The sequence below is a fragment of the Bufo bufo genome, chromosome 9, assembly GCF_905171765.1.
Source record: "Bufo bufo chromosome 9, aBufBuf1.1, whole genome shotgun sequence".
Taxonomy (NCBI): Eukaryota; Metazoa; Chordata; class Amphibia; order Anura; family Bufonidae; genus Bufo; species Bufo bufo.
In genome coordinates, this window is record NC_053397.1 from 198,425,195 (window position 1) to 198,451,610 (window position 26,416).

General features: G+C 42.9%; 1 protein-coding gene across 1 annotated transcript in view; it reads right to left on the reverse strand.

Annotated features, from left to right (window-relative positions):
• Positions 1-9,405: 9,405 nt before the first annotated feature.
• Positions 9,406-26,416, reverse strand: part of SHISAL2A (shisa like 2A) — a 92,163-nt gene continuing 75,152 nt past the window's right edge. Inside the window, exons 3-4 of the mRNA XM_040407619.1 lie at positions 11,521-11,726; positions 9,406-9,709 (exon numbers count right to left, since the gene is read on the reverse strand). Of these exons, the coding sequence (XP_040263553.1) occupies positions 11,542-11,726 (185 nt within the window). The 3' untranslated portion in view covers positions 9,406-9,709; positions 11,521-11,541. The remainder of the gene's footprint in view (positions 9,710-11,520; positions 11,727-26,416) is intronic.

The window sequence follows — 26,416 nt, forward strand, 5'->3', positions numbered from 1 at the left end:
TTCGCCCGGCGGCCGTTCCGCGGTGAACTTTGCGCGTTCGCGATTTGCCGAACATGCGAACATATGGCAATGTCCGCCGGCGCCATGTTCTTTTGCATTGCGCCGAACTTTGACCCATGACACATCCATCAGGTGGGACAGAACAGCCAATTGAGATGTTTCAGCACATGGACACACCCCCACCCTATAAAAGAACCCGATCTGGAAGCCATTTTACATTCTGTATTTTGCCAGTGTAGGGAGAGGTTGCTTTGTGGAGCAGGGACAGGCTGTTAGGGACACCAAACGCTAGCTAATAGGGCCACAAAATCCTTTTAAGGACTGGTGTAGGTGTGATATACTGAGGGGTGTGATATACTTAGAATATACTTTCTAACATAGAAAGTATATTATAGTGCATTTGTATTGTGCAGCAGTTGTGTGCGGTTCTGCTGCGATACCTCAGCTATATAGAGGGACAAACGCCATTGGAAAAACTAAATGCAACTGGTGTGATATACCTGTTGCCCCCCAAAAAAACGGATTGAGGGGTGTGATATACCTTCTTCCACAAAATACTGATTGAAGGCTGCGACATACCTGTTGCCCCAAATAAACAGGGTGGTGTGATATAACTGTTGTGGCAAAAAAAATTATTGAGGGGTGTGATATGCATGCTTCCACAAAATACTGATTAAGGGGTTTGATATACCTACTTTCACCAAATATTGATTGAGGGGTGCGATATACCTGCTTCCACCAAATATTGATTGAGGGGTGCGATACACCTGCTTCCACAAAATACTGATTAAGGGGTTTGATATACCTGCTTCCACCAAATATTGATTGAGGGGTGCGATATACCTGCTTCCACAAAATGCTGATTAAGGGGTTTGATATACCTGCTTCCACCAAATATTGATTGAGGCCTGCGATATACCTGCTTCCACAAAATACTGATTAAGGGGTCCGATATACCTGCTTCCACAAAATACTGATTGAGGGCTGCAATATACCTGCTTCCACAAAATACTGATTAAGGAGTTTGATATACCTGCTTCCATTTCTTACATTGTTGACAAAAATCTCAGTACATTGTACACAGGGATCCACATCTCCAAAATGGGGGTACTCCCATTGTCACACTCGGGTATGGGAGGGAAACACCACACCGAACATAGGAGGGAAAGGGGTGAGGGAATAAGGCCTGGAAACTAGGGAAAAAAGATGGACACCTCCTAGTAAAACCCTAATCAAAGTCCTGACTACCTACCAGTATGAACAGACCCCCGAGGTAGGTGAGTTCATACACAGGAATACCTAATGTCCTAACTCACCCTATAGGACCCTGGTACTAATGTCAGGACTGAGACAACCTGTTCCTCCAAAAGGAAGGACGAACAGGAGTCTCCCTCAGGCCTTAATAAAAATGATCAAACTTATTTTTTTTAAAACATCTTACTCACCTTTAGTAGCCGAGTCTTTGTTCCCAAGATGGTTTTAGGTAGCTTTTACACTGGAGCATGGCTTCTACAGTAACCAACAAATTTTTACATATCTGTTTATCTGTGCGATCACTTCCTGCCGTACCGCACTGTGGGTCCCAGTACAGGGCGGCATCTCCTGGTTTCTACTGTCTAACATCGCTTCCCTGCACCCGCCCCGCTCATACATATTCATGCCTCTTGCACATCGTCCACTCCTCCATCGATCCGCCCAACTCATACATATTCATCCTCCTGCCTCCATTTATTATAAAGCTCCATGCCCGGTGACGTCACCGGACTGGAGGGTCGGGGCTTAGCGCAATGTCGGCCAGCCTAGTTACCGCCCCTCCATCCTCTCTGCATAATTACCTAGGCTGCCAGTGACATCACCTGCTCCCTGAGCAGCGGAAGAGGTTGCTTTGCTCGCCTGCCAGGGACCCGGTACGTCTCTGAAGACAAGAAAATACTCACTTCCGGCCAAGAATTTATTGGATGAAAATGGGGCTTGAGAAATATGTTCAAAAGGTAGTACATGCATGTTTGTAATGTGTATGTCAGTAGATTACTATTAGACCAATGTCCCCAATCCCGGACAACCCCTTTAACTTCCACTGGCTATGGCAGCACCAGGAACTCATCTGAGATCCACACACCAGCTATCCACAACTCAAACTGAAGCTATAAACCGCATAACATATTGGGAGAAACAATAAATAGAGATGGTTAAATGACCCTACTGGGGAAAGAAGGTGCGGCAAGCACCAGAAACAACACAGACGTCATTTGATCCAAACGGAAAACATGTCAGATCAAACCACGTGTTGCCAGTCTCCTGCCACCTGTCGATGGAACGTCCGTGACACCGACCCCATCCTATATCACCTTGTCCTCTAGCCAGGCTGGTCATGTATAACAATGGCTTATCCCACTCTCTCTATTGAAAAAATAGGCAAGAGTCGAGCATGCATGTGTACGTGGGGGTTGGTCCACAGCCGGTATCTCAACACAACTACGGTGGGATCTGTGGGGAATGACACTAAACTGTTTCCCCTGCTGACCAGGACCCTGCGTTAAAGTAGAGCTGACTTCATATAGATTTAAACAGGTCCCATTGAGTTCAATATTAGCTGTATAAATCTGTGCTTTGTTTTCTCCCCCTAGTGGTGGCTGCATGGAACTAGAATTATGAAATTAAATAATTTTTTTACATCTCACCACCACTAGCATTACCTGTGAAGAAATCCATACTCACCTGCTCCTGCCATTCCTGCCGCTCTATGACTCCCGGGCTTTCTTCATGGAACTTCCCTGCCTGTCAACTTCTGCACAGATGGTGATGTGTCCACAATTGGTGACCACTGCAGCCGCTGAATGGCTTCAGAGGTCAAGATGAGCACAGACATCAATCACTTCCAGTCCACTAGGGACTGGAAGCAACAGGAGTCTCAGAGCTAGAATGGTCTTTCAAAAGCAGGGTACAGTTTCCCACCAAATTTTTATTGGGGGTGGGGCAGGAGGGTCAGACAGCCCCTTTAAGAATACTAGCAGCATTGTTTTTATTATGATTTATTATAAAAGAAAAATTAAACACTGGTCAGGTTTAATATGAAATCACCATACAACAAATAGATCTATGAAGAATTATGTACATAACATTATCTCAAACCAGTAGCTAATGAGTCTTTTCAACAAACATCATGAAAAATAGTGCAAAAGTCATAATGCAAAATGCAAAAGTACAAAGATGCGTCTCTCTCGAAAGTTGCTCCCTTGGATCATCATTACTTTTATCACTGATTACATGATTTGCTTTAAATGGGGCTCCCTTAGGCTTTTTACAAAACCTGTCCTTTCTTCTGCCCTGTGGAAGAAAGATAGTTTGGTAAACATTACCCGTCCATCGTGTAACCGATGCCAAACTATCTGACAAGCCACAGAAAGAGAAGTGAAGGGTGGAGAGCAGGGACTATACGTTTCTATAGACTCATCTAACAATGCAATTACTTTGGAAAGAGGAGTCCTGGATAAGTTCTTGTCACCCCATTGCAAAGGAGATGAGAACAACCATGAAAAATGTGTTTAACATTCAGTGAACTTTGTTACTGTAGTTTTTTTTTATTTTAAAGGGCATCTGTCAGCAGTTTTGTACATATGACACTGGCTGACCTGTTACATGTGCACTTGGCAGCTGAAGACATCTGTGTTGGTCCCATGTTCATATGTGCCCGCATTGCTAAGAAAAATGATGTTTTAATATATGCAAATGAGCCTCTAGGAGCAAAGGGGGCGTTACCATTACACCTAGAGGTTCTGCTCTCTCTGAAACTGCTGCGCCTTCTGCACTTTGACTTTAGGAGAAGTCAGGGTCAGGTGTGACCACATTTACACTGCCTGGACCTGTCAATCAAATTATGGAAGTTGCAGAGAGAGCAGAGCCCTTTAGGTGTAACAGCAACGCCCCTGTTGCTCCTAGAGACTCATTTGCATATATTAAAACATCATTTTTCTAATCAATGCTGGCACATATGAACATGGGAACAACACAGATGTCTTCAGCTGCCAAGTGCATATGTAACAGGTCAGCCAGTGTCATAGGGAAAAATCTGCTGACAGATGCCCTTTAAAAGGGACCTGTCCCCTCTCCTGACTTGTCTGTTTTAATAGCTACATGCATTCCCCATGTAATAACAATTCTGGAGCATCTATTCATATGGCTCTATGTTGTGTCATTTCACAAAAACTATTTCACAAAATTTTTTTATCTACATTTTTCAAACCAGCATCTGGATCTGAATGCTTTTCTAATTGGATGTAAATTTTAACATTTAGTATAGCGACTGAGAAGTTCAATAAAGTCAGAATACCGCCACCTGTTGTTTGTTCTTTCTTTAATTTTTCTGTCCACCTCACTGAGGTGGACGCACATCCCCAGTTCCATTCTTCAACTGCCACCGTCCCGATCTTCTCTTAGAAGCTGTGACAGTTACAGTGAGAGAGCTGCAGCAGTAAGAGCATGCCCCCTGAGTTGAGAGCTTGAAATTAATCTAGCAGAGCCATTGGAGCAATTCATGGGGAAATCTCTGGATCCATGTGAGGTTCATGGCTGTGTCTAGCTTTGTTAGAAAGAGGTTGTCATGTACTAGATTATGTCTGATTTTTTTACATTAAAGGCTACAGACCCTTAAAGACTACATACACCTTTGAGGGCAATTTTTATATTATTGAATTGCACTCATATCACCACGCAACAAAAAAAAAAAAATTGTCTGCTACTGGGCAAAATCCATTTGTCCTATACTAATTTGAGTGTGCGGATTACAAATCCGAAGTCAGAATTGTTGTAACACGTCACAAAATTTTGCTAAGCATAAGTATGCCTAAATGAATTAAGCACTTGGAAAGCATTGAATAATTTTGAACAGAAAGAGTTTTACTCCAACAATTACCTGATCTACATCAAAGTTTGCGTAGTAAACAATGTATGAAAATGTAATGGAATTACAAAATTTCAAAAAGTCTCGTTTTTCAGTTTAAAAGTCTTACTTGAGCAAGGCCTAGTACTGTTAAAAGTGCTTCGGGCATCTGATTTTGCGTTTGTGAACGGTCATATTTTCCTGTTGCAAAAACCAGCAGTAGTCCCCCATCATGTTGGGATTCCAGCTGCCTTGATACCTGTTTTCCATTGTAGAAATATCTTTATGGAACCGCTCTCCATGTTCGTTACTTACGTGTCCAAAATTGGGTGGGAAAAAGTCAAGATCGGAATTTTAAGAAATGCACTTTCAATGACATTTGGCAGCCAAGTTGTTCATATGCTGTAAGCATGTTGTCTACTAATTCAGCATAGTTTGCAGCTTGTCTGTTCCCAAGGAAGTTCTGCACTACTAGCACAAATGCATCCCAAGCTGCAAGTTCCAGAAGGATGACTTTAGTTCTGAATGTGTCATCATGCCTTAGTCTGTTGATTTCGGGGCCAATAAAAATTCCGGCCTTTATTTTAGCATCAGTTTTCAGTGTGCTAAACTTCTACTTCAAATACTGGAAACCATTTCCATCACGATCAAGCGCAATTACAAAATTTTTCATTAAACCAAGTTTAATGTGAAGTGGAGGAAGATAAACTTGAAGTGGATCGACCAGTGATTTGCGTTGTACATTGTACTAACCAACTGTGTGCTCGACTCTGAGAGGCCACTGTCTCATTTTGTAATGATTGTTGTCATCACGACTGTTCCATAGGTACAAGAAACATATATTCTTTGTGTACCCTAACTGTAGGCCAAGCAGCAGTGCTACCACTTTCAGGTCAGCACAAATTTTCCATTTATGTTCTGAGTATTTGATCATTATCAAAATTAACTCCATAGAAGCATGGGCCTCTTTCATTCCAAACGCATGAGCCAATGGAACAGATGGTTTTTCATTACCATTGTGCAACAAGACAGCTTTCAAACTTGTTTTGCTAGAGTCTATGAATAGCCTACATTCATCGGGAACATGTGTACCATCTAACTCCATCATAAGACCATTTACATCAGTACAGAAACAGACATCGCTTTCAATTGCATAGTATGCAGCTAACTTGGTATGTCGATGACGAAAGTGTGAAGATGTGGTGCCTCGTTGTAGCAAATTCCATTCCTGAAGTCTAGAAGCTAGCAGTTCTGACTTTTCTTTAGATAATGACAGATCTCTTACCAGATCATGTAAATCTGATTGGCTCAGCAAGTGCGGCTGAATCTCCAGTTGTTCTGAATCAGGAAATACATTGTGACAATCAACATCTTCTTCATCAGGATCAGAACCGTCGTTTTAATTGCCGTTTCTGCTGTGGGAGGGGCAGGCACTGGATTCTCTACATCGTGTGGTACTGGTTTAAGAGCAGACTTACAGTCAGGATACACAATTTGTGACTTGTTTCTCTTTGAATATCCAGCGATTTTAGTCATGCAAAAGTAACAGTCTGAATGGTCATTTTTCTGCTTACGCCAAACCATAGGCACTGCAAAAGCCATTCCTTTCCTTTTACCATTTAACCACTGTGTTAGCCCAGAGTAACACACAGTGCAACAAACATGAGGTGGCCAGCTTTTATCTTGATCTCCAATTTTACAGTCAAAGTAATACTTGTGCGCAAGACGCACTCACTTTGTCAGATTCTTGCGCTGATCATAAGTAGTGTATTTGCCACATATGTAGCAGAAATTGTCTGGATCGTTAACACATTTGCATTTATCTATCTTAAGTTTAAAAACTGATAGCACTATAAAAGATCACTTTATCAAAATTTGTCCAGCTTGCCTTATATACTTACTGCTGACATCAGCCTGAGTGCGTCCGGACAGGTCTGGACATGTCCATTGGAATATTTCCAATATAATGCATTAATATTATAACTGAATAGGTTTTGCATGTATAACTTAAAATCTAGACGTGTCAGGCAAATTCCGAGTTCGTATTTGGAATCAGCGCGCTCATTTTAGTATAAATCGCATGTTTTTCTCTCAGTAGCAAAATCATTGTTGCGCGGTGTATTGAGTCTATATTAAAAATATTGAGCCCCTTTCTCTGCACAGACTTGAGATTCTCTAGACCCAGGCATGCTCAACCTGCGGCCCTCCAGCTGTTGCAAAACTACAACTTCCATCATTACCTGACAGCCTACAGCTATCATCCTACAGAAGGGCATCGTGGGAGTTGTAGTTTTACAACAGCTGGAGGGCCGCAGGTTGAGCATCCCTGCTCTAGACGCAGGCTCTGTATTTTTACTGTTTTCCATCAAGCAGCTCAGCTGACAGTTTCTTCTATCGGATCTCTGACCTCCTAAACACTCATTATAACTTAATTCTTCTCTTACTGAAAAGAATGTTTCTTAAATAGGTATTTATGACCTTTTAGTAATTTAGAGATAAGATTTATTAGATGACTGGAACAAAGTAAAAGTAAAATTACAATTCACACAGCTAGACAATGAATTAACCCTTTGCAAGAGAATAGCTGAATATTTCTTAAATAAAGACCAATTGAAAAAAAAAATTTTTTAGCCCAAAATGAGTAAAATGCAATCAATAAAATAAAAAAAATCCCACAAAGGTGTACATAGCCTTTAAAATGTTTAAGTTGGTCATCGAATATTTATCATCATTGAATATACATGAAAACAAGAGAACTTTCATTGCTACAGGGCACAGTAGAAAAGGCAATACCTAAGGGTGCCCTGAAGATTAAAGGCACAGGTTCAATACTTAGCTCTAGCCACCATGTCACATCAGTGAGGCATCAGGATGTACCAGCAGTTTAGGATATGTGCAAATGTTGACTTTGGTCTTACAACTTCTTATATTTAAAATTAGTGAACGATATTAGGAATGAACAGTCAAAATCCCAGACATAACATAATTAGACTTATCATCTTTTGTCTTAGGAAAATAAGGGAAAGGGTACAGTAACTAAAGGGAAATTATTGGGTTTTTATAAAAAAATATATATATATTTTGCGGTATTTTTTTTTATATGACTTTCCATTATTTCACATTGGCCCCTGGAGCAGCAACTATAGTGTCTTACCACAGAGATGCTGCTGTAACCTGCAACTCCAGCAGGGGGTGCCGGATCTTTGTTCTGGGCATCTAAGGAAGGAGATTCTGCTGGACTAAACATGGGCAGGGTGCATGTGTGTGCAGAGACTGGGTGTGTGGCTTAGTCAGAACCAGAAAACGGGTACCAGAGCACCCAGGGTGGATAATCGTAGCCATGAGAGGACAAGCTATGGCCTTTTGGTCCTGCTGCAGAATATCGACAGCAGAACCACATATTGGAGCAATTTGCAACATGTAGAGCTTAAAGGGAGAAAATTCTCAGTTGAACCAGGCACAGTGCCTCGTAGAGCTAGCTCAGCGGAATGCAGTGCTACCTGTGACTTAGCAATACGTTATTTCATTCTGGAGAAAATGTACTTCAATCCATATGCAAATGACCAGTTAAGTGCACCGAGGGCAGGCTCAAGCCACTCTGTGCACAATTGCTCCTCCTGCTTCCTCTGCCAGCTCCTCCCTCTTCTTCTTGTTTGGCAGGACAAGGAGAGGTGGCTATGCAGGATGTAAAGACATACGAGGTCGAATTACTCTTTAAACAGGTTGTCCAGCCTATTGAAATTTTTACTAAAAGCATAGACTAGTGGAAAAAAACAAAATGAGTAATACCTTGCCGACCCCCATTGCTCCCATACCCTACAGCTTCCAGGATTGATGTTTCAACATGCATATGTAACCACTGCAGCCAATCTCTGGCTGCAGCAGGCACCACTTAGGTCACCGCTGCAGTCAATGCTTGGCTGCAGCAGTCACATATTTGTGTCAAAATGTAACTGCTGGAGAGACAAGGATACAGAGACCGACAGGGAAGCGGTAAGGTGAATATTACCCAGTTTGTTTTTTCACGCCATCCTAAGTTGATGGTAATAAAAATGCCAAAATGACACCTTTAAAGGGGTTGTCTGAGATTGTGATAGTAATGACCCATCCTCAGAATAGGTAAGCAATATCAGATCACTGGGCATCCGACACCCAGGACCCCCATCCATCAGATGTTTCATAGCTTACCAAGCACAGTGCCGTACACTGTATAGCAGCTGTGCTTGGTATTGCAGCTCAGCCCCATTCACTTGAATGTGACTTAGCTGCACCTACGCCATGTGACCAATGAATGTGATGTCAATAGCCTAGGAAGAGGTCGTGGCACTCACTGAAGGCAACACCCTCTTCAGACGGTTGATCGCAAGGGGTGCTGGGAGTTGGACCCTCACTGATCCGCTATTGATGACCTATCCTGAGGCTAGGCCATCAATATCAACAACTTGAACAACCCCTTTAACTCCTAGGATATTCATCAAAAGACTGTATTTTCAACGAGTTTCTATAGGCTGTGGTTAGTCTTCCCGTATCCAAGTGGGACAGGAATAAATGTTAAGATTCCTGTTCTAGTAGATCCGTCCCATTCATACGGCAAGCTGTTCTTCCAATTCTAATGCCATCAAAGCCTCCAAGAGCTTTTCGTTTCCAAGCCATGAGACTGTTTTTCTGGAAAAAGAAGATTAGTACAAATGCCACTCAAAGACTAACAATGTAAAAGAGGCAATAGTAAGGTTTACTGATAGAACGCATGGCATGTGGGTTGTAAGGCGGTGGGCACAAGAGATCAAAGCCAAGCAGCTGTTTGAAAACACAGAATCCTCGCACAACGACCTACGGAAAAAAAAGGAAGAAAAACATGCAAATTAGAGCAGAATCATTTTTTCGATGCCAAATATTTGGTACGGTAAAACTATTAGTAACTGTGGGCAAGAGACTGAAATCAGTCAACATTTCAGTCACAATGATATCTCTTTCTTACTTTACTCTTTGCTTAAAGGGCATCTGTCAGCAGTTTTGTACCTATGACACTGGCTGACCTGTGACATGTGCGCTTGGCAGCTGAAGGCATCTGTGTTGGTCCCATGTTCATATGTGTCCGCATTGCTGAGAAAAATAAAGATTTATTTTATGCAAATGAGCCTCTAGGAGCAACGGGGGCGTTGCCGTTACACCTAGAGGCTCAGCTCTCTCTACAACTGCCCCACCCTCTGCACTTTGATTGACAGGACCAGGTGTGATGACGCTTACACTGCCTGGCCATATCAATCAAGGTGCAGGGGACGTGGCAGTTGTAGAGAGAGCAGAGCCTCCAGAGTTGCCAACCATAATTTTTCTTTTCTGGGCAACTTATCCCAAAATCGTGGATAGCCAACATTTTTTAAGGACATATTGGAAAACCATAATGAATGATAAAGATTATAAGTAATACCGGTCTACAGCTCAATATACTTATAGGAGCTCATTACCAGCATTTAGGGTTCAGCGGCCTGTGCCCGTATTGCGTCCCTCAAACAGCGGGTCTGTAATATGTGGGCACCGGCCGTGAGCTCTCCGTATCACAGATTACTTGAATGGTGTGGAGCGGAGGTATGGAGTGGAAGCCCACAGAAGCACTACTATTGCCACCGCACCCCAAAACAAATAGAACATGTTCTATTTTTTTTTTGCAGTGCGGACTGAATCTTGTCAATCATGGACACATTCAAGTGAACAGATCCACATCCGCAAACAGTGGGCACACGGCCAGTGCCCTTGCGGTGCAGTTGCTATTTGCGTTCCACAGCACGGGCACGGGGCGCACACATTCGTGTGCATGAGCCCTTACTGTGAGCTGTAAAATGATGATAATTACCACCATAATAATATAGTCAAGAACCACCAACCTCAAAAAAGTTGATTATTTTAACGGACACAGGAAAAAAGTTGCCTATTTTTATGGACTGTACAGGAATTTCTGGACGGTTGGCATCCCTGCCCCCCGTTGCTCCTAGAGGCTCATTTTTCTCAGCAATGTGGACACATATGAACATGGGACCAACACAGATGTCTTCAGCTGCCAAGTGCACATGTAACAGGTCAGCCAGTGTCATAGGTACAAAACTGCTGACAGATGCTCTTTAAAGGGGTAGTCCAGTTATATCAAGTTATAACCTAAGTTATAAGGGATAATTATTAGATCGAATGGGGTCCTACCGCTGCGGCCCCCACCCTGTGGAGCCACCCTGAAATGAACGGAGCGGTGGGTCAGAAATGCGAGTGCTGTCACTCCACTCATTTCTATGGGAGTTCTGGAAATAGCCGAGTACAACGCTCAGCTATTCCAGTTTAAACATTTTTGTAAATCCGTTTGACGTGATGAATTTCATGACCGAAACCTCCAGATTTATTTCTCCTTTTGAGCGTTCTGCAACTTGAAAACCTGAGGATAAATATTGTGCTGTTTAAAAATTCATTATGTGGAACCAGACTGGAACTTTATTCCCGCACAAAGCATAAAAATTCACATGCAGCTGAAGTTTTTCGGAAATTAGTACATGAAGCAAAAACCTGTGGAAAATATGTTTTCGGCCATGACGGAGTGGGAGTAATGAGGCTGTCAGTACAGGATGTATTTTAGGGCTGAGGAAGTGAACCATACATACTTGTTGCGATGACGGCTGAGCTCAAGAAGGTCCTTGGACGTTGATGGTTGTCACAGTGGCAAGGAAACATCTCTGAAACAATCTGTCCGGGTCTTGGGGCTGATTATCGCAGTCCAATTTATGGCTCAGAAAATGCCGCTTAAAGCCACTGGGCACTGTTGATTGGCCGGACCGGCTGGGGCCCTCCAGAGAGTTTTGTTCAGTGCCTAAAGGCAAAAAAAAAAGCCATGTTATATACAATTTGTTCAAAAATGACTAATCAGTAATTTTATGCATTGTCCAATTCTTTTGCTTTTCCCTTGAGAATAGACACTCTCGTTCCTAACAGTATTAAGGGGATTTTCTGGGAGCACTATATTAATGAACTATTCTCAGGGGTGGGGTCTGACTCCTGGAATACCAACCAATCAGCTGTTGGAACAGGCCGGTAAGCATGCTTAGCAAGCACAGCGCCAAACATTGTATAGTGGCTGTGTTTGTTATTGCAGCCAAGGTCCATTCACTTGTTCCTTTGTTGTAGTGTGCATGTATCTCAGGAAAGCTGGATAATAAGGGCACCAAAGGAGGGGGTGACTACTGAATGTGGGAAGCCTAGCAGCTTTAAAGGGGTATTCCTATCACAGACAACTCGCTAGGATATGCCTCCATTGTCTGATAGGTGCGGGTCCCAGGGAACAGAGCGAGGAGAGTGGTGGCTGGAGCACCTCTGGGACCCGCACCCGTACTGAGAAGGAGCCTGCAAAGTCAAGGAGGGAGCCCAGCACATGTATGGCCACCTAGTGATATGTCCCCAATGTCTGAAATGGGAATACCTCTTTATAACCATGTGGCATTTAAAATTATTTGGGATTTGTGATATCATGGGGGATCTTTTTCGGTTTTAACAAAAAATGTTTTTTTTGTAAGTGTATATAAGCATTTGATTGATTACAAAGTGAAGACCAGAAGATGTGGGCAAGTAATGGCAGACACAGGCAATAGAGATCATCCTCAATTCTGGGTGTGGTGGTATATGTGTTTCCAGGAAAGCTTAGTGGCTGTATAGTTTCAGGGATATCACACAGAGGGGGCTTAGAGCAGTATCGCAGCCATTCACTGGAATGGGAATGGGTTCGGGTTTTGAGAAGCTGTTGTAAATGAGTGAAGTTGTAGTGGAAAAGAATTTGATGCATTTTAGCAGAGCTGTGTGTGAAGTCTGTACTCCAAGAATAAGGTGTGGCTATGAGCTGTGTGTGTGAATGTGCAACAGAGGCACAGTCCGCAAGGGGTCCCTTTGAGATGAGATAAGTGTTTTGTGACGCCAGTTGCAATGAAGCGACAATGGGACAGAGTCCCTTTAATAAATGGTGTTGGTACCCAGGTGTAGGAATGGCCGAGTGGTGTAGGGTGGCCTACAATGTCCCTTAATGTTTTGTGCACGTGTCACGGTGCTCCTACCTGAATACGCTGGAACCCCAGGCGTTGGCTCTGAAGCAGACAAAGGGGGTAGTTGAATTGTGGGATTTAGAATAAATTGAGTCCAGACCTTGTATATAGTTGAACAGCAGCTTTACTTGAATAAACGTTTCTCCAAACGGTTTACAGACTTTGTCTTGGTTCCCAGCAGGCTTTAGCATTAACTGTGGCAGGCAAACTTATCTCTGCTACATCTGTTGCTCTCTGGCTCTGCTGTGCTGACAAGCTTAAGGCCTCATGCACACGACAGTAAAAAAAAAACATCTGTTAAAAACGGACACACTGTCAGTTTTTCATGGCCATTTTGCATCAGTGTGTGCATCCATTTTCTGGCTGTGTGTCCGTTTTTAATGTCGGTTTTGCATCCGTTTTGCATCAGTTTTTCATGTCCGTTAAAAATGGATGAATTTGACCCACCCTTCTGAGAACAGCCATAGAACAGTAGGCCCCCAGCTAAAATAATGTCCCCCATACTGTAGGAATAATTTTTTTTTTGCTGCCCCCAGCAGTGTATATAATTTTTTTATAGTGTCCCCAGCTTTTATAATGCCCCCATGTAGGCCCCCAGCTAAATAAATGTCCCCCACAGTGTATATAATTTTTTTAACCTCCCCTAGCTTTAATAATGCCCCCAATGTAGGGCCCCATCTTAAATGATGCCCCCCCCCCCCATAGTGTGTTTCTTTTTTTTTTTTTAGGGCCCCCAGCTTTATAATGTCCCCCATGGTTTATATAATGCCCCAATAGTGTCCCGGAGCCCAAAAAAAAAAAACTGCAAACCCTCACCTTATCCACTTGCTCGCGCTGCAGCAGTCTCTTCTCTCTTCACAGAACGGGACCTGCCGAAGGTGCGCAATGACGTCACTGCGCGCTCCCACGTGGTTACGTCACCACGCAGATCGCAGGTCCTTCGGCAGGAACTGCTCAATGAAGAGAGAAGAGACGGCCGCACCGCGAGCAAGTGGATGAGGTGAGTTTTTTTTTAACCCCTAAATGGCCTGTGTACCCATTTTTAACGGCCGTTAGACGGGTGCACTCCTGTCAATCGGCCGTATGGGGTGATTTCAATGGGGTCCGTCTAGCCGTGAAAACGGCCAAAAATAGGACATGTCCTATTTTTGGACGGATGCTATTCACTGGCCGTTAAAAGATGTGAATAGCCCCATAGACTTTCACTGGTGCTAAAAATGGCCGTGTGACGGCCGTTACTTAGACCCCCGTCACAAGGCCATTTTTCAATGTCGTGTGCATGTAGCCAAAATAGAATCTCTGCTTCAGCAGGATGCTGCAACTTCTCTTCTCTAGTCTAACTCTAGATTTGTCCAGGGAACTTTTCCTCCTGGCTTCAGGGGCTCCAAGCTGTGGCTTCCACATCCAGCAGAGAGGAAGGTGCTCTGACTGGCTTAGACAGGGCTTGACGTGGGCACATCAAACAGCGACGTGCACAGCCCTTGCTTCCTTCCCCTAGCAGGGGGTATGCTAGACTGCCTCTCACTAACTAGTCTCCTCCCTTCCTTAGAGAGAGGGTTAGAATAGAAAGAGGGTTCCACTCTATGTTAATGTTGCTCTGCCATGCTTGCTGCCACCTTCTGGTGAACCAGGTAAATTACATGAACATAACAGTTACAAAATAGAGAATGCACATTGTGACGGTCCTGCAATAAATATACAGAATGACATTAGGTTAACCATAGGAGATAGTAGCGGGGTGCATAGGTGGTAATGGCACTCTGAGTCATTACAAATGTATGAATATATAATGCTGCAGCAAGGAATGAAAATGTGAACCTAATCCGGACACGCTCGTCTGCAAGGGGCATAATTATTTCAATTTCAAGAAAAGCTGGGTACAACTGCAAACCAAAATATCAAACGGTATGAAGCGCAGGGTAAACTCAACTACAACAGTGGGTCTGAATAAATGTGATATTAATGGTGTTGTGTTTTATTATTTCGAGTGGGCCGTAGCTATAGGTGGTGCAGAGGTAGCAGTCGCTACTGGGCCCAGGAGCCTGAGGGGCCCAAAGACCCTTGTGCCACATAAGACACTGGCATTATAGAAAGTGCATACTAGTCAATTTACACCTCTGGCTGGAGGGAAGGGGTTAGGTCAAGAATTTGGCATGAGGGGGTGCCCTTTCAATGTTTGCCTCAGGCAGCAGGAAGGCTACGTGCTCCCCTGCCCCTTTTCAACAAGCACTGAGGGACTATGAGCTTTTAGCTACGCCCCTGATTTCGACAATCAAGGGCATAAGGTGAAGGCTACATGCACACGAACGTTGTTTGTTTCCGTGTCCATTCCGTTTTTTTTGCAGATAGGATGCGGACCCACTCATTTCGATGGGTCCGCAAAAAATGCGGACAGCACACGGTGTGCTGTCCGCATCAGTATGTCCGTTCCGTAGCCCCGCAAAAAAAATAGAACATGTCCTATTCTTGTCCGTTTTAGGCATTGTTACAATGGATCTGCAAAAAAAACGGATGGCAATTTGCGGACCGCAAAACACATACGGTCATGTGCATGTAGCCTAGTTTCACGCTACAATGTACTATGAATAGACAAATGTAATAGAACAAAATGAATTTGATAAATATCTGTCACATACTGTATAAACCCTTTCTGCCCTGGGTCAGTTTTCACCTTCCTGCCCAGGACATTTTTTGCAAATCCGATATGTGCCACTTTATGTGGTAATAACTTTGGAACACTTTTACTTATCCAGGCCATTCTGAGACTATTTTCTCGTGACACATTGTACTTCATGACAGTGCTAAATTTAATATATTTTTCCTTTATCTATAAAACAAATCCCAAATTTACCCAAAAATTTAAAAAATTCACAATTTTCTAAATTTGAATTTCTCTACTCTTCAGGCCTCATGCACACGACCGTATGCATTTTGCGGCCTGCAAAAAATACGTATGACATCCGTGTGCATTCCGTATTTTGCGGAACGGAACAACTGGCCTCTAATAGAACAGTATTCTATTTTTTGGCAGAACGGAAATACGGACATACGGAAACGGAATGCACACGGAGTACCTTCCATTTTTTTTTTGCAGACCAATCTAAATGAATGGACACGGAAAGAAAATACGTGTGCATGAGCCCTAAGACAGATAGTAATGACTCATAAAATTGTTATCAGTCATCATTCCCCATATGTCTGCTTTATGTTGGCATCATTTTGTAAATGTCATTTTATTTTTTTAGGACGTTTAGAAGCTATTTTTCACATTTTCAACAAAATTTCCATTAGTTATAAAGTGATTTTGAGGGGCTTACATAATGGAAACCACCCACAAATGACCCCATTTTAGAGACTACACCCCTCAAATTATTCAAAACTGATGTTACAAACTTTGTTAACCCTTTAGGTGTTCCACAAGAAATTAAAGGAAAATGGACGCGAAATTTAAAATTTTTCATGTTAATCAATTATTTCTTGCAACACAGCAAGGGTCAACAGCAAACTAAACCTCAATATGCATTACTCTGATTCTGCAGTTTACAGAAATACCCCATATGTGGTGGTAAACTGCTCTATGGGCACGTGGCAGTGGTCAGAAGGAAAGGAGCGCCATATGGATTTTGGAGGCAGATTTGGCTAGAATGGTTTTTGGGCACCATTTTGTATTTGAAGAGACCCTGAAGAACCCCTACAGTGGAAACCCACAAAAAGTGACATTTTGGAAACTACACCCTTCAAAGAATATTTTAAGGGGGGCACTGAGCACTTTGTCCCCCTAAGCGTTTTACGGAATTTGAAAACACTTGGCTGTGAAAATGAAAAGTATAATTTATTCCAATAAAATGTTGCTTTAGCGCCAAATTTTTCACAAGGGGTAGCAGGAGAAAAAGCACCCCATAATTTGTTACCCATTTTCTCCTGAATACGGCAACACCCCATATGTGGTGGTAAACTGCTGTGGGGGCACATGGCAGGGCTCAGAACGGAAGGAGCGCCATATGGCTTTTGCAGCGCAGATTTTGATAGATTGGTTTATGGGCGCCATTGGTTTTTATTTTTTGAGTGATTGTCTTATGTGGGGGCTCATTTTTTGCGGGATGAGGTGACCTTTTCATTGGTACCATTTTAGGATACATAAGACTTTTTGATTGCTTGGCATTATCCTTTTTGTGAGGCAAGGTGAAAAAAAAAAGGCTGTTTTGTTGTAGTTGAAAAAAATATTTTTTTACAGTATTCCCCCTAGAGGGCATATAATGTGATATTTTTATAGAGAAGGTTGTTACAGAAGCGGTAATACCCAATATGTCTATTATTTTTATTTTTGTTAAGTTTTACACAGTAAATGTATTTATGAACAGAATGAAATCTTGTTTTTGTGTTGCCATTTTCTGACTGCCCTATTTTATTTTTCTGGCGATTGTAGGGTCTCATTTTCTGTGGGATGAGATGGCGGTTTGATTTGTACCATTTTGGACTACATAAGACTTTTTGATCGCTTGGTATTACACTTTTTGTAAGGCAAGGTGACATTTTTTGGCATTTTTTTTATTTTATTTTTTTACAGAATTTACCTGAGGGGGCATCTCGTGTGATATTTTTATAGAGCAGGTTGTTATGGACGTGAAGATACCTAATATGTCTATAATTTTTATTTTTGTTAAGTTTTACACAGTAAATGCATTTTTGAAAGGAAATAAATCTTGTTTTTTTGTCTTTTTGTGCCATTTTCTGAGAGACATATTTTTTTTATTTTTGGGGCGATTGTCTTAGGTAAGATCTCATTTTTTGTGGGATGAAATGACGGTTTGATTGGTACTATTTTGGCCTAAATACGCCTTTTTGATCGCTTGGTATTACACTTTTACTGGCTGTTTTGGCCCAGTTTTTTTTTTTTTTTTTTTTACTGCACAGTGGATTATGTGATATTTTTATAGAGCTGGTCAATACGGACGTGGCAATACCTAATGTGTATACTTTTCTTTACAATTTTTTCATTACTCAATTATGGGAAAAGAACGCTTTTTTTTTACTTGAAACTTTTATTTTTTTTATTATGCAAAACTTTATTTTAACTTTTTTTTTTGACTTTTTTTTTTTTCTACAACTTTTGGGGGTCTGATCCCCTGTACAATGCATTACAATACTTCTGTATTGTAATGCATTGGCTGTAAGTGTATTACACACTGTAATACACTTACAGCCTTCCTGCCTGTGAGATCCAGGGAGCTGGATCTCACAGGCTTACATGGAAGGCAATCCCGATGCCTGTGGAAGGGGAAGCACAGCAGCGTGGAGACCTGATGGGGAAGGGGAGGGAGCTCCCTCCCTCCACACACCCCGCACATGCCGCGGTCAGCGCTAAAAAATACTGATGCCGGCGCATACAGCAGGGGTCCGGCTAACGGGAACAGCCGGTCCCCTGCAGCTGATTGGGCGGGCGCAGCTCCTGCACCCGCCCGATCAGTGTGCCGTAGTACTACGGCGCTGGTTGGGAAGTCACTTCCCGCTGGTCGGGAAGGGGTTAATCTTAATATGGAAATAATTAGATGAGGTTTACAGTTTAGCAAAGTTTATTTCGCTTTGGCAGAGGACCTCTATGGTACCATTGGAAAGTTTTTATTTAAATGTAGTGTTGGATCGACAAAACTTATAAGAACTTTAGTCTGTTTTATTTAATTCATCTAATGCAGGGGTAGAGAGAAGTAAATTAAGTTTTAACCACTTCCGGACCCTGCCATCTTGCACCTTAAAGGGATTGTCTCATCATAGACAATGAGGGCATATTGCTAGGATATGCCCCCATTGTCTTATAGGTGCGGGTCCCACCTCTGGGACCTGCACCTATATCAAGAACGGAGTCCCGCAAGGTGATGCTGGAGGACTCCAGTCCGACCACCACCAAGCCAGCTCCTCATAGAAGTGAATGGGAGCACACTGCGCATGACCGGCCACCGCTCCCATTGACTTCTATGGGCTCGACAGAAATAGCCGAGCCAGCACTCGGCTATTTTTGCCGACCCCATAGAAAATGAATAGAGGGCGGCTGCGCATGCGCAGTGCGCCCTCCATTACTTTCAGGGCTCCGTTCTCGATCTAGGTGGGGGGACCTGCACCTATAATACAATGGGGGCATATCCTAGCAATATGCCCCCATTGTCGGTCATGAGACAACCCCTTCAAGGATCAGTCCATTTATTAGCAAATCTGACATGTGTCACTTTATGTGGTAATAATTTTGAAACACTTTTACTTATCCGGGCCATTCTGTTTTCTCGTGACACATTGTACTTCATGACATTAGTAAATATCTGTAGATATATTTCACCTTTATGTATAAAAAATGAAATTTATGGGGGGAAAAATTCACAATTCTCAAAATTAGAATTTCTCTGCTTTTAAGGCAGATAGTGATACCTCATAAAATAGTTATCACTTTACCATCTAATGTGTATAAGGAGCCTTCTGACTCTCCCCTGATGGCAGATGTTGAGGGAGAGAAAGAACGGACTTCGGGCAATTAGATTTCAACATGATGGATCCTTTTGTTGTTGGGGAGATAAGAGGTCCAGTGATAACACATGCACCCCTGTCCGAGCCAAGTGGGGGGAGGGGAGAGATAGTTGTTCACCCAACAGGTATCTGAAATGTATGGCCAAGACTATAAAAAAGAGAAACAACTTGGAACATTGATTGTTTGACACTGTCTGTCACATTTATCATCATTATATAGAATAGACTATATTTTTCAGCATATATTCATGATCATTTTAGGTGGCAGAAGTTAATTATTTTGCCTTTTATATACGGTAGTTAGTCCCTTTGAATTCTCAAGGTTTTGAAAACACTGAACAACGCGTTCTTTCAGCATTTATCTGAATGTACAATATTTCAGATTTTCAGATCTCCCAGGTAGCCGCAGAATGAAAGAAAAAAACACAATGCAGCAGCACTCTGCAAACCAAATAAAGTACAATAATAACATAGTAATTAGCTAATTAGCACCAGAATATTTTCTATTACTATGGCATTATTGTACTATTTGGTTTGCAGAGTGCTGTTGCATTGTGTTTTTTTCTTTGTGTTTCTAGCCATGGCGGCGCGCACCTGTGCACTGGGATGTGCCGACTGACCCCCTTTTTTTTGCAGCCGCAGAATAAACACTGATTACAATCCAATTCTGAACTTTCCTTTATTAGGCTGGGTTCACACGAGCGGATGCCGTGCGTGACATCCGCTCCGTGAATGACAGCCAAGACCCGATGCAGACTGCAGAAGCACGGAGCATTAACATGACTGATAATGCTCCGTGCCTCTCTGTGATCTCTTTACTACGAAATCACAGTGACAACTTTATCTCACTGTGATTTCGTAGTAAAGAGGTCACAGAGAGGCACGGAGCAGTATCAATCATGTTAATGCTCCGTGCTTCTGCAGTCTGCATCGGGTCTTGGCACTCTTTCACGGAGCGGATGCCACGCACGGCATCTGCTCGTATGAACCCAGCCTAAATCTGTCTATCTAATCTATCACATCTATCTATCTATCTATCTATCTATTTCATATCCATCCTTCCATCCTTATACAGCTCCGAGGGCTTGCCCTTTCTACTGTAGCTCACTCTCTATCACAGCTCCGGGAGTGTGTTTTTTTTAGAAATCCAATGGTTCCAAATTGGTTTTCTGTTAAATGATTAGGGTTCATATTTTGATATTTAGAATAGGTCATGATGCTACTTTTCTATATTTTGGGATAGGTGGAAATCAATTAAAGTGGAAAAAAACAGGGATGAAATGTGTTGTAAGAGTGTTTTACATACTTAATTAAGAATTGATTGGTTTTGTTCCCTTTAATTCTGTCCCCTTCAATATTCTTTGTAATGTAGTGAGTTATGAATAGTTAGACATACACAACCCCCATTGTGCTAAGAAGGCCACATTCCTGAGTGATGTTGCATACTGGACATCCTTAGGCTACATGCACACGACCGTATGTGTTTTGCGGTCCGCAAATTGCGGATCCGCAAAAAAAACGGATGACGTTCCGTTTTATTTCCGGATCCATTGTAATAATGCCTATCCTTGTCCGCAAACTAGAAAAAAATAGGACATGCACTATTTTTTTTGCGGAGCCACGGAACGGACATACTGATGCAGACAGCACACGGTGTGCTGTCCGCGTTTTTTGCGGACCCATTGAAATAAATGGGTCCGCCTCCTATCCGCAAAAAAAACGGACCGGACACGGAAACAAAATACAGTCATGTGCAGGAGGCCTTAGGCCTCCTGCACACGACCGTATGGCTTTTGCAGTGTTTTGCGGTCCGTTTTTCACGGATCCGTTGTTCCGTTTTTTGTTTCCGTTGTGTTTCCGTTTCTGTTCCGTTTTTCCGTATGGCATATACAGTATACAGTAATTACATAGATAAAATTGGGCTGGGCATAACATTTTCAATAGATGGTTCCGCAAAAAACGGAACGGAAACGGAAGACATACGGATGCATTTCCGTATGTGTTCAGTTTTTTGCGGACCCATTGACTTGAATGGAGCCACGGAACGTGATTTGCTGGCAATAATAAGACATGTTCTATCTTTAAACGGAACGGAAAAACGGAAATACGGGAACGGAATGCATACGGAGTACATTCCGTTTTTTTTGCGGAACCATTGAAATGAATGGTTCCGTATACGGACCGTATACGGAACGCAAAAAACGGCCAGTAAACGTGTGCAGGAGGCCTTAGGATGAGGGTCTGAAAGGTATAAACATGGTGCACCCAGACAGTTAATTGGAACTCCATTGAACATCATTCAGGTAGGATGCATATCTATCTCTATCTTGTATCACCATGCGATATCATATTGTGTTGCAGGCCAGTGATGGTTATTTACTTTTACTACTCTGTATGTGATTTCTCTGTTTTATATATTTTTTTTCTCACATTTAGTAAATATATTTATTCACTTAGCCTGCGTAAGCTTCTTTTTTTTAAAGGCAGCTATGAAGCTGGGAGTCTGGGTCACTAAACTGGCAGTCGGGATAGAATGCACATCCGCACATGTGAATCTGATTAATGAAAACTGAAACTGACTGTAAGTTGGCACCATCGGCCGACCATCTAATGTGTATAAGGAGCCTTCTGACTCTCCCTGATAGCAGATGTTGGGGGAGAGAAGGGTCGGACTTCAGACAATTTGATTTCAACATGATGGATCCTTTTGTTTTGGGGGAGATAAGAGGCCCAGTGAGAACACATGCACCTATGTCCAGGCCAAGTAGGGGGAGGGGGGAAATAGCTGTTCACCCGACAGGTATCTGAAGTTTATGGCCAAGACCATAAAAAAAAGAGGAACAACTAGAAACATTGATTGTTTGGCACTGTCTGTCACATTCATCATCATTATATACACTGACCAAATATATACACGCAACACTTTCGGTTTTGCTCCCATTTTGCATGAGCTGAACTCAAAGATCTGAAACCTTTTCTACATACACAAAAGACCCATTAATCTCAAATATTGTTCACAAATCTGTCTAAATCTGTGGTAGTGAGCACTTCTCCTTTGCCGAGATAATCCATCCCACCTCACAGGTGTGGCATATCAAGGTGCTGATTAGACAGCATGAATATTGCACAGGTGTGCCTTAGACTGCCCACAATAAAAGGCCACTCTGAAATGTGCAGTTATGGTATGGGCAGGCGTATGTTATGGACAACGAACACAGGTGCATTTTATTGATGGCATTTTGAATGCACAGAGATACCGTGATGAGATCCTGAGGCCCATTGTTGTGCCATTCATCCACAACCATCACCTCATGGTGCAGCATGATAATGCACGGCCCCATATTGCAAGGATCTGTACACAATTCCTGGAAGCTGAAAACATCCCAGTTCTTGCATGGCCAGCATACTCACCGGACATGTCACCCATTGAGCATGTTTGGGATGCTCTGGATCGGCGTATACGACAGCGTGTTCCAGTTCCTGCCAATGTTCTGCAACTTCGCACAGCTATTGAAGAGGAGTGCACACCTGTGCAATATTCATGCTGTCTAATCAGCCCCTTGATATGCCACATTTGTGAGGTGGGATGGATTATCTCGGCAAAGGAGAAGTGCTCACTGACACAGATTTAGGCCCCTTGCAGACGAGAGTGTCCGGATAAGGTCCGGATGCGTTGCGGCAAACCCGCGCGAGTAGGTACGCAATTGCAGTCAGTTTTGACTGCGATTGAGTTCCGTTCAGTTTTTATCGCGCGGGTGCAATGTGTATTGCACGCGCGTGATAAAAAACTGAATGTGGTACCCAGACCCAACAGACTTAACAGAAGTTTAAGTTTGGGTTCAAGGTTGTGAAGATTGTATTATTTCCCCTTATAACATGGTTATAAGGGAAAATAATAGCATTCTGAATACAGACTGCATAGTACAATAGCGCTGGAGGGGTTAAAAAAAATAAAAAATAATTTAACTCACCTTAATCCACTTGATCGCACAGCCTACTTCTCTACTGTCTTCTTCTTTGAGGAATAGGACCTTTGATGACGTCACTGCGCTCATCAGATGGTCCATCACATGATCTTTTACCATGGTGATGGTTCATGTGACGGACCATGTGATGAGTGCAGTGACGTCATCAAAGGTCCTCTTTCTATGCACAGCAAAGAAGAAGACAGAAGAGATGCCGGCTGTGCGATCAAGTGGATTAAGGTGAGTTATATTATTTTGTATTTTTTTTAACCCCTCCAGCGCTATTGTACTATGCATTCTGTATTAAGAATGCTATTATTTTCCCTTATAACCATGTTATAAGGGAAAATAATAATGATCAGGTCTCCATCCCCATCGTCTCCTAGCAACCGTGCGTGAAAATCGCACCGCATCCGCACTTGCTTGCGGATGCTTGCGATTTTCACGCAACCCTATTCATTTCTAAGGGGCCTGCGTTACGTGAAAAACGCAGAATATAGAACATGCTGCGATTTTCACGCAACGCACAAGTGATGCGTGAAAATCACCGCTCATGTGCACAGCCCCATAGAAATGAATGGGTCCGGATTCAGTGCAGGTGCAATGCGTTCAAGTCACGCATTGCACCCGCGCGGAAAACTCGCCCTGTGAAAGGGGCCTTAGACAGATTTGTGAGCAATATTTGAGAGTAATGGGTCTTTTGTGTCTGTAGAAAATGTTTCATATCTTTGAGTTCAGCTCATGCAAAATGGGAGCAAAACCGAACGTGTTGCGTTCATATTTTTGTTCAGTGTAGAGGAGAATATTTGTTTCAGTGTTTATTCATGATGATTTTAAGTGGCAGAAGTTCATTATTTTGCCTTTTATATAGTTAGTCCTTTAGAATTTTCAAGGTTTTGAAAAGACAGAACAACACGTTCTCTCAGCATTCATCTGAATGTATAATATTTCAGATTTTCAGATCTCCCAGGTAGCCGCAGAATAAACGCTGATTACAATCCAATCCTGAACTTTCCTTTATAAATCTGTCAATCTAATTCTATGTATCTATCTTGTATCCATCTGACTCATATCCATCCATCCTTATGTAGCTCCTTATCACAGCTCTGAGGGCATGTCCTTTCTACTGTAGCTCTCTCCCTAGCACAACTCGGGGAGTGTGTCCCTTCTGCTGCAGCTCTCGCTTTATCACAGCTCAGAGAGTGTGTCCTTTCTGGTGCACCTCTTTCCCTGTAACTATTACAGTTTCTAACAGTAGATATAGCTACTGGCAGTTGATGGATGGGGGATGTACGACCACCTCAATGAGGTGCACAGAGAAATAAGGAAAAGCACAAACATAAGGTGGCGCTATACACATTTTATTGAATAACTCTATGCTACATTTTTAATTACATGAAATTACAAAAGTATTTAGATCCAGGTGCTGGTATAAAAAAACGTAGAATAATTTTTTTGGGGACAGCTCTTTTAAAGGGGCTGTCTGATGAGAGGCAACCAATTTAAAAATGCTTCTGGCACACCCAGAAACCAGCTGACATTGCTGGTCGGAAACCATGGCCAGCAAGACCTTTTCAGTTGTGATGGGCTTTGTTCCTGAGCTGACAGGGGCTGATCACAGCCAAAGGGGATGTGTCTGTCCGCAGTCTGACACTGGCATCACTGACTGGATAGTGGCAGACTGTGCAGGGTCATACCTTTATTACCGTTTGCTGGCAAATCATTCATAAACTTCTAATAGGAATAATAGAGGGACGGCAAAGATATATGGGGAATGCAAGTAGTTACTAATACAGACACATCAAGAGAGATGAAAGGTCCTCTTAAAACTTTCTTTTTGCCTTGTGCATATAGTTCTTATGCTGTCCCATACATCTCCATGTTAACAGGCAATGACCTATCTCTGTAATACTATCCTTTGAACCCTTAAGGTGCATTTTCAGACAGATTATCAGGACCGACTGTTCCTGCGAACGGTTGTTCCCGACAATATGGCCAAGTAAATGTGCCTCAAATCCCCCGATGAATGAGCGAAACACTTGTTCATCCTGTCATTAATACAGGCACCACTGATCATGGTCTAGTGGCCGGGTTTGGGGTGGCCCCAACTCTACGCTGGGTCCCCCGGACACCGTCGAGGTGTCATCATGTGTTGCTGCCTTCCGGAAGGGATGGTAAGGCGTGGTGCACCCCAATGGGAAATAAGTCCTGGGTGCTTCTTTACTGGAGGAATTCAGGTACAAAACAATACAGGTGAGGCGTAGGTCTGGCTTCTCCTGGCTTCAGGCCTGAGCTAGCTGTCCCTCTCTCTCTCAGAAGACTGGCATCCTGGTCAAGGGCCCATGGTCTGTAGCTTAGTAGTCCGGGTGGCTCCTTGGTCACAGGGCTAGTGACCCATGGTCTGTGGCTCAGCATCCCCATCTCAGCGTCTTTATGGGTGATTTTATTTAATTTGCGGTGGTCCACACAGAATCGTATTGTAGCGGCCCAAGGGCTGTGACTTTCCCAAATTACATTAGAGGCTTTCCTGTCGTTCACTAGCTGTTTCACTTGCTGGTACATGGCTGGTGGAATGGGCCTGTATCTTTTTTAAATGGGTAGGTGGAACTCAGTAGGGATAGTGTGGTGGATCACCTCTACTTTCCCAAAATCTGTTGGGTGTTTACTGAAAGCAGCCTCATGCTCCTTAACAACCTTCAGGACGCCCTCCTTCCACTCAGCGGGGGCGTTCTCATCCCCAATGTGCAGCTGCTCCCACCAGAGACCCTCTGGACAGACTTCCGCCTGGCTGGCAGACTCCATGGCTGGACAGTCAAAGTGGACAATATGATCGTTCCCAACATGTATTAATTTAGCAACAGTCTGGTATTTTTTCAACTGAACAGGTCGGTCACTAATGTTTAGCATACGGATTGGCACCCTGCCACGCTTCATAGTAACTAGACTACAGGCAGCGAGCAACTATTCCTTGCCCCCATCCAGTATAGGTTCCA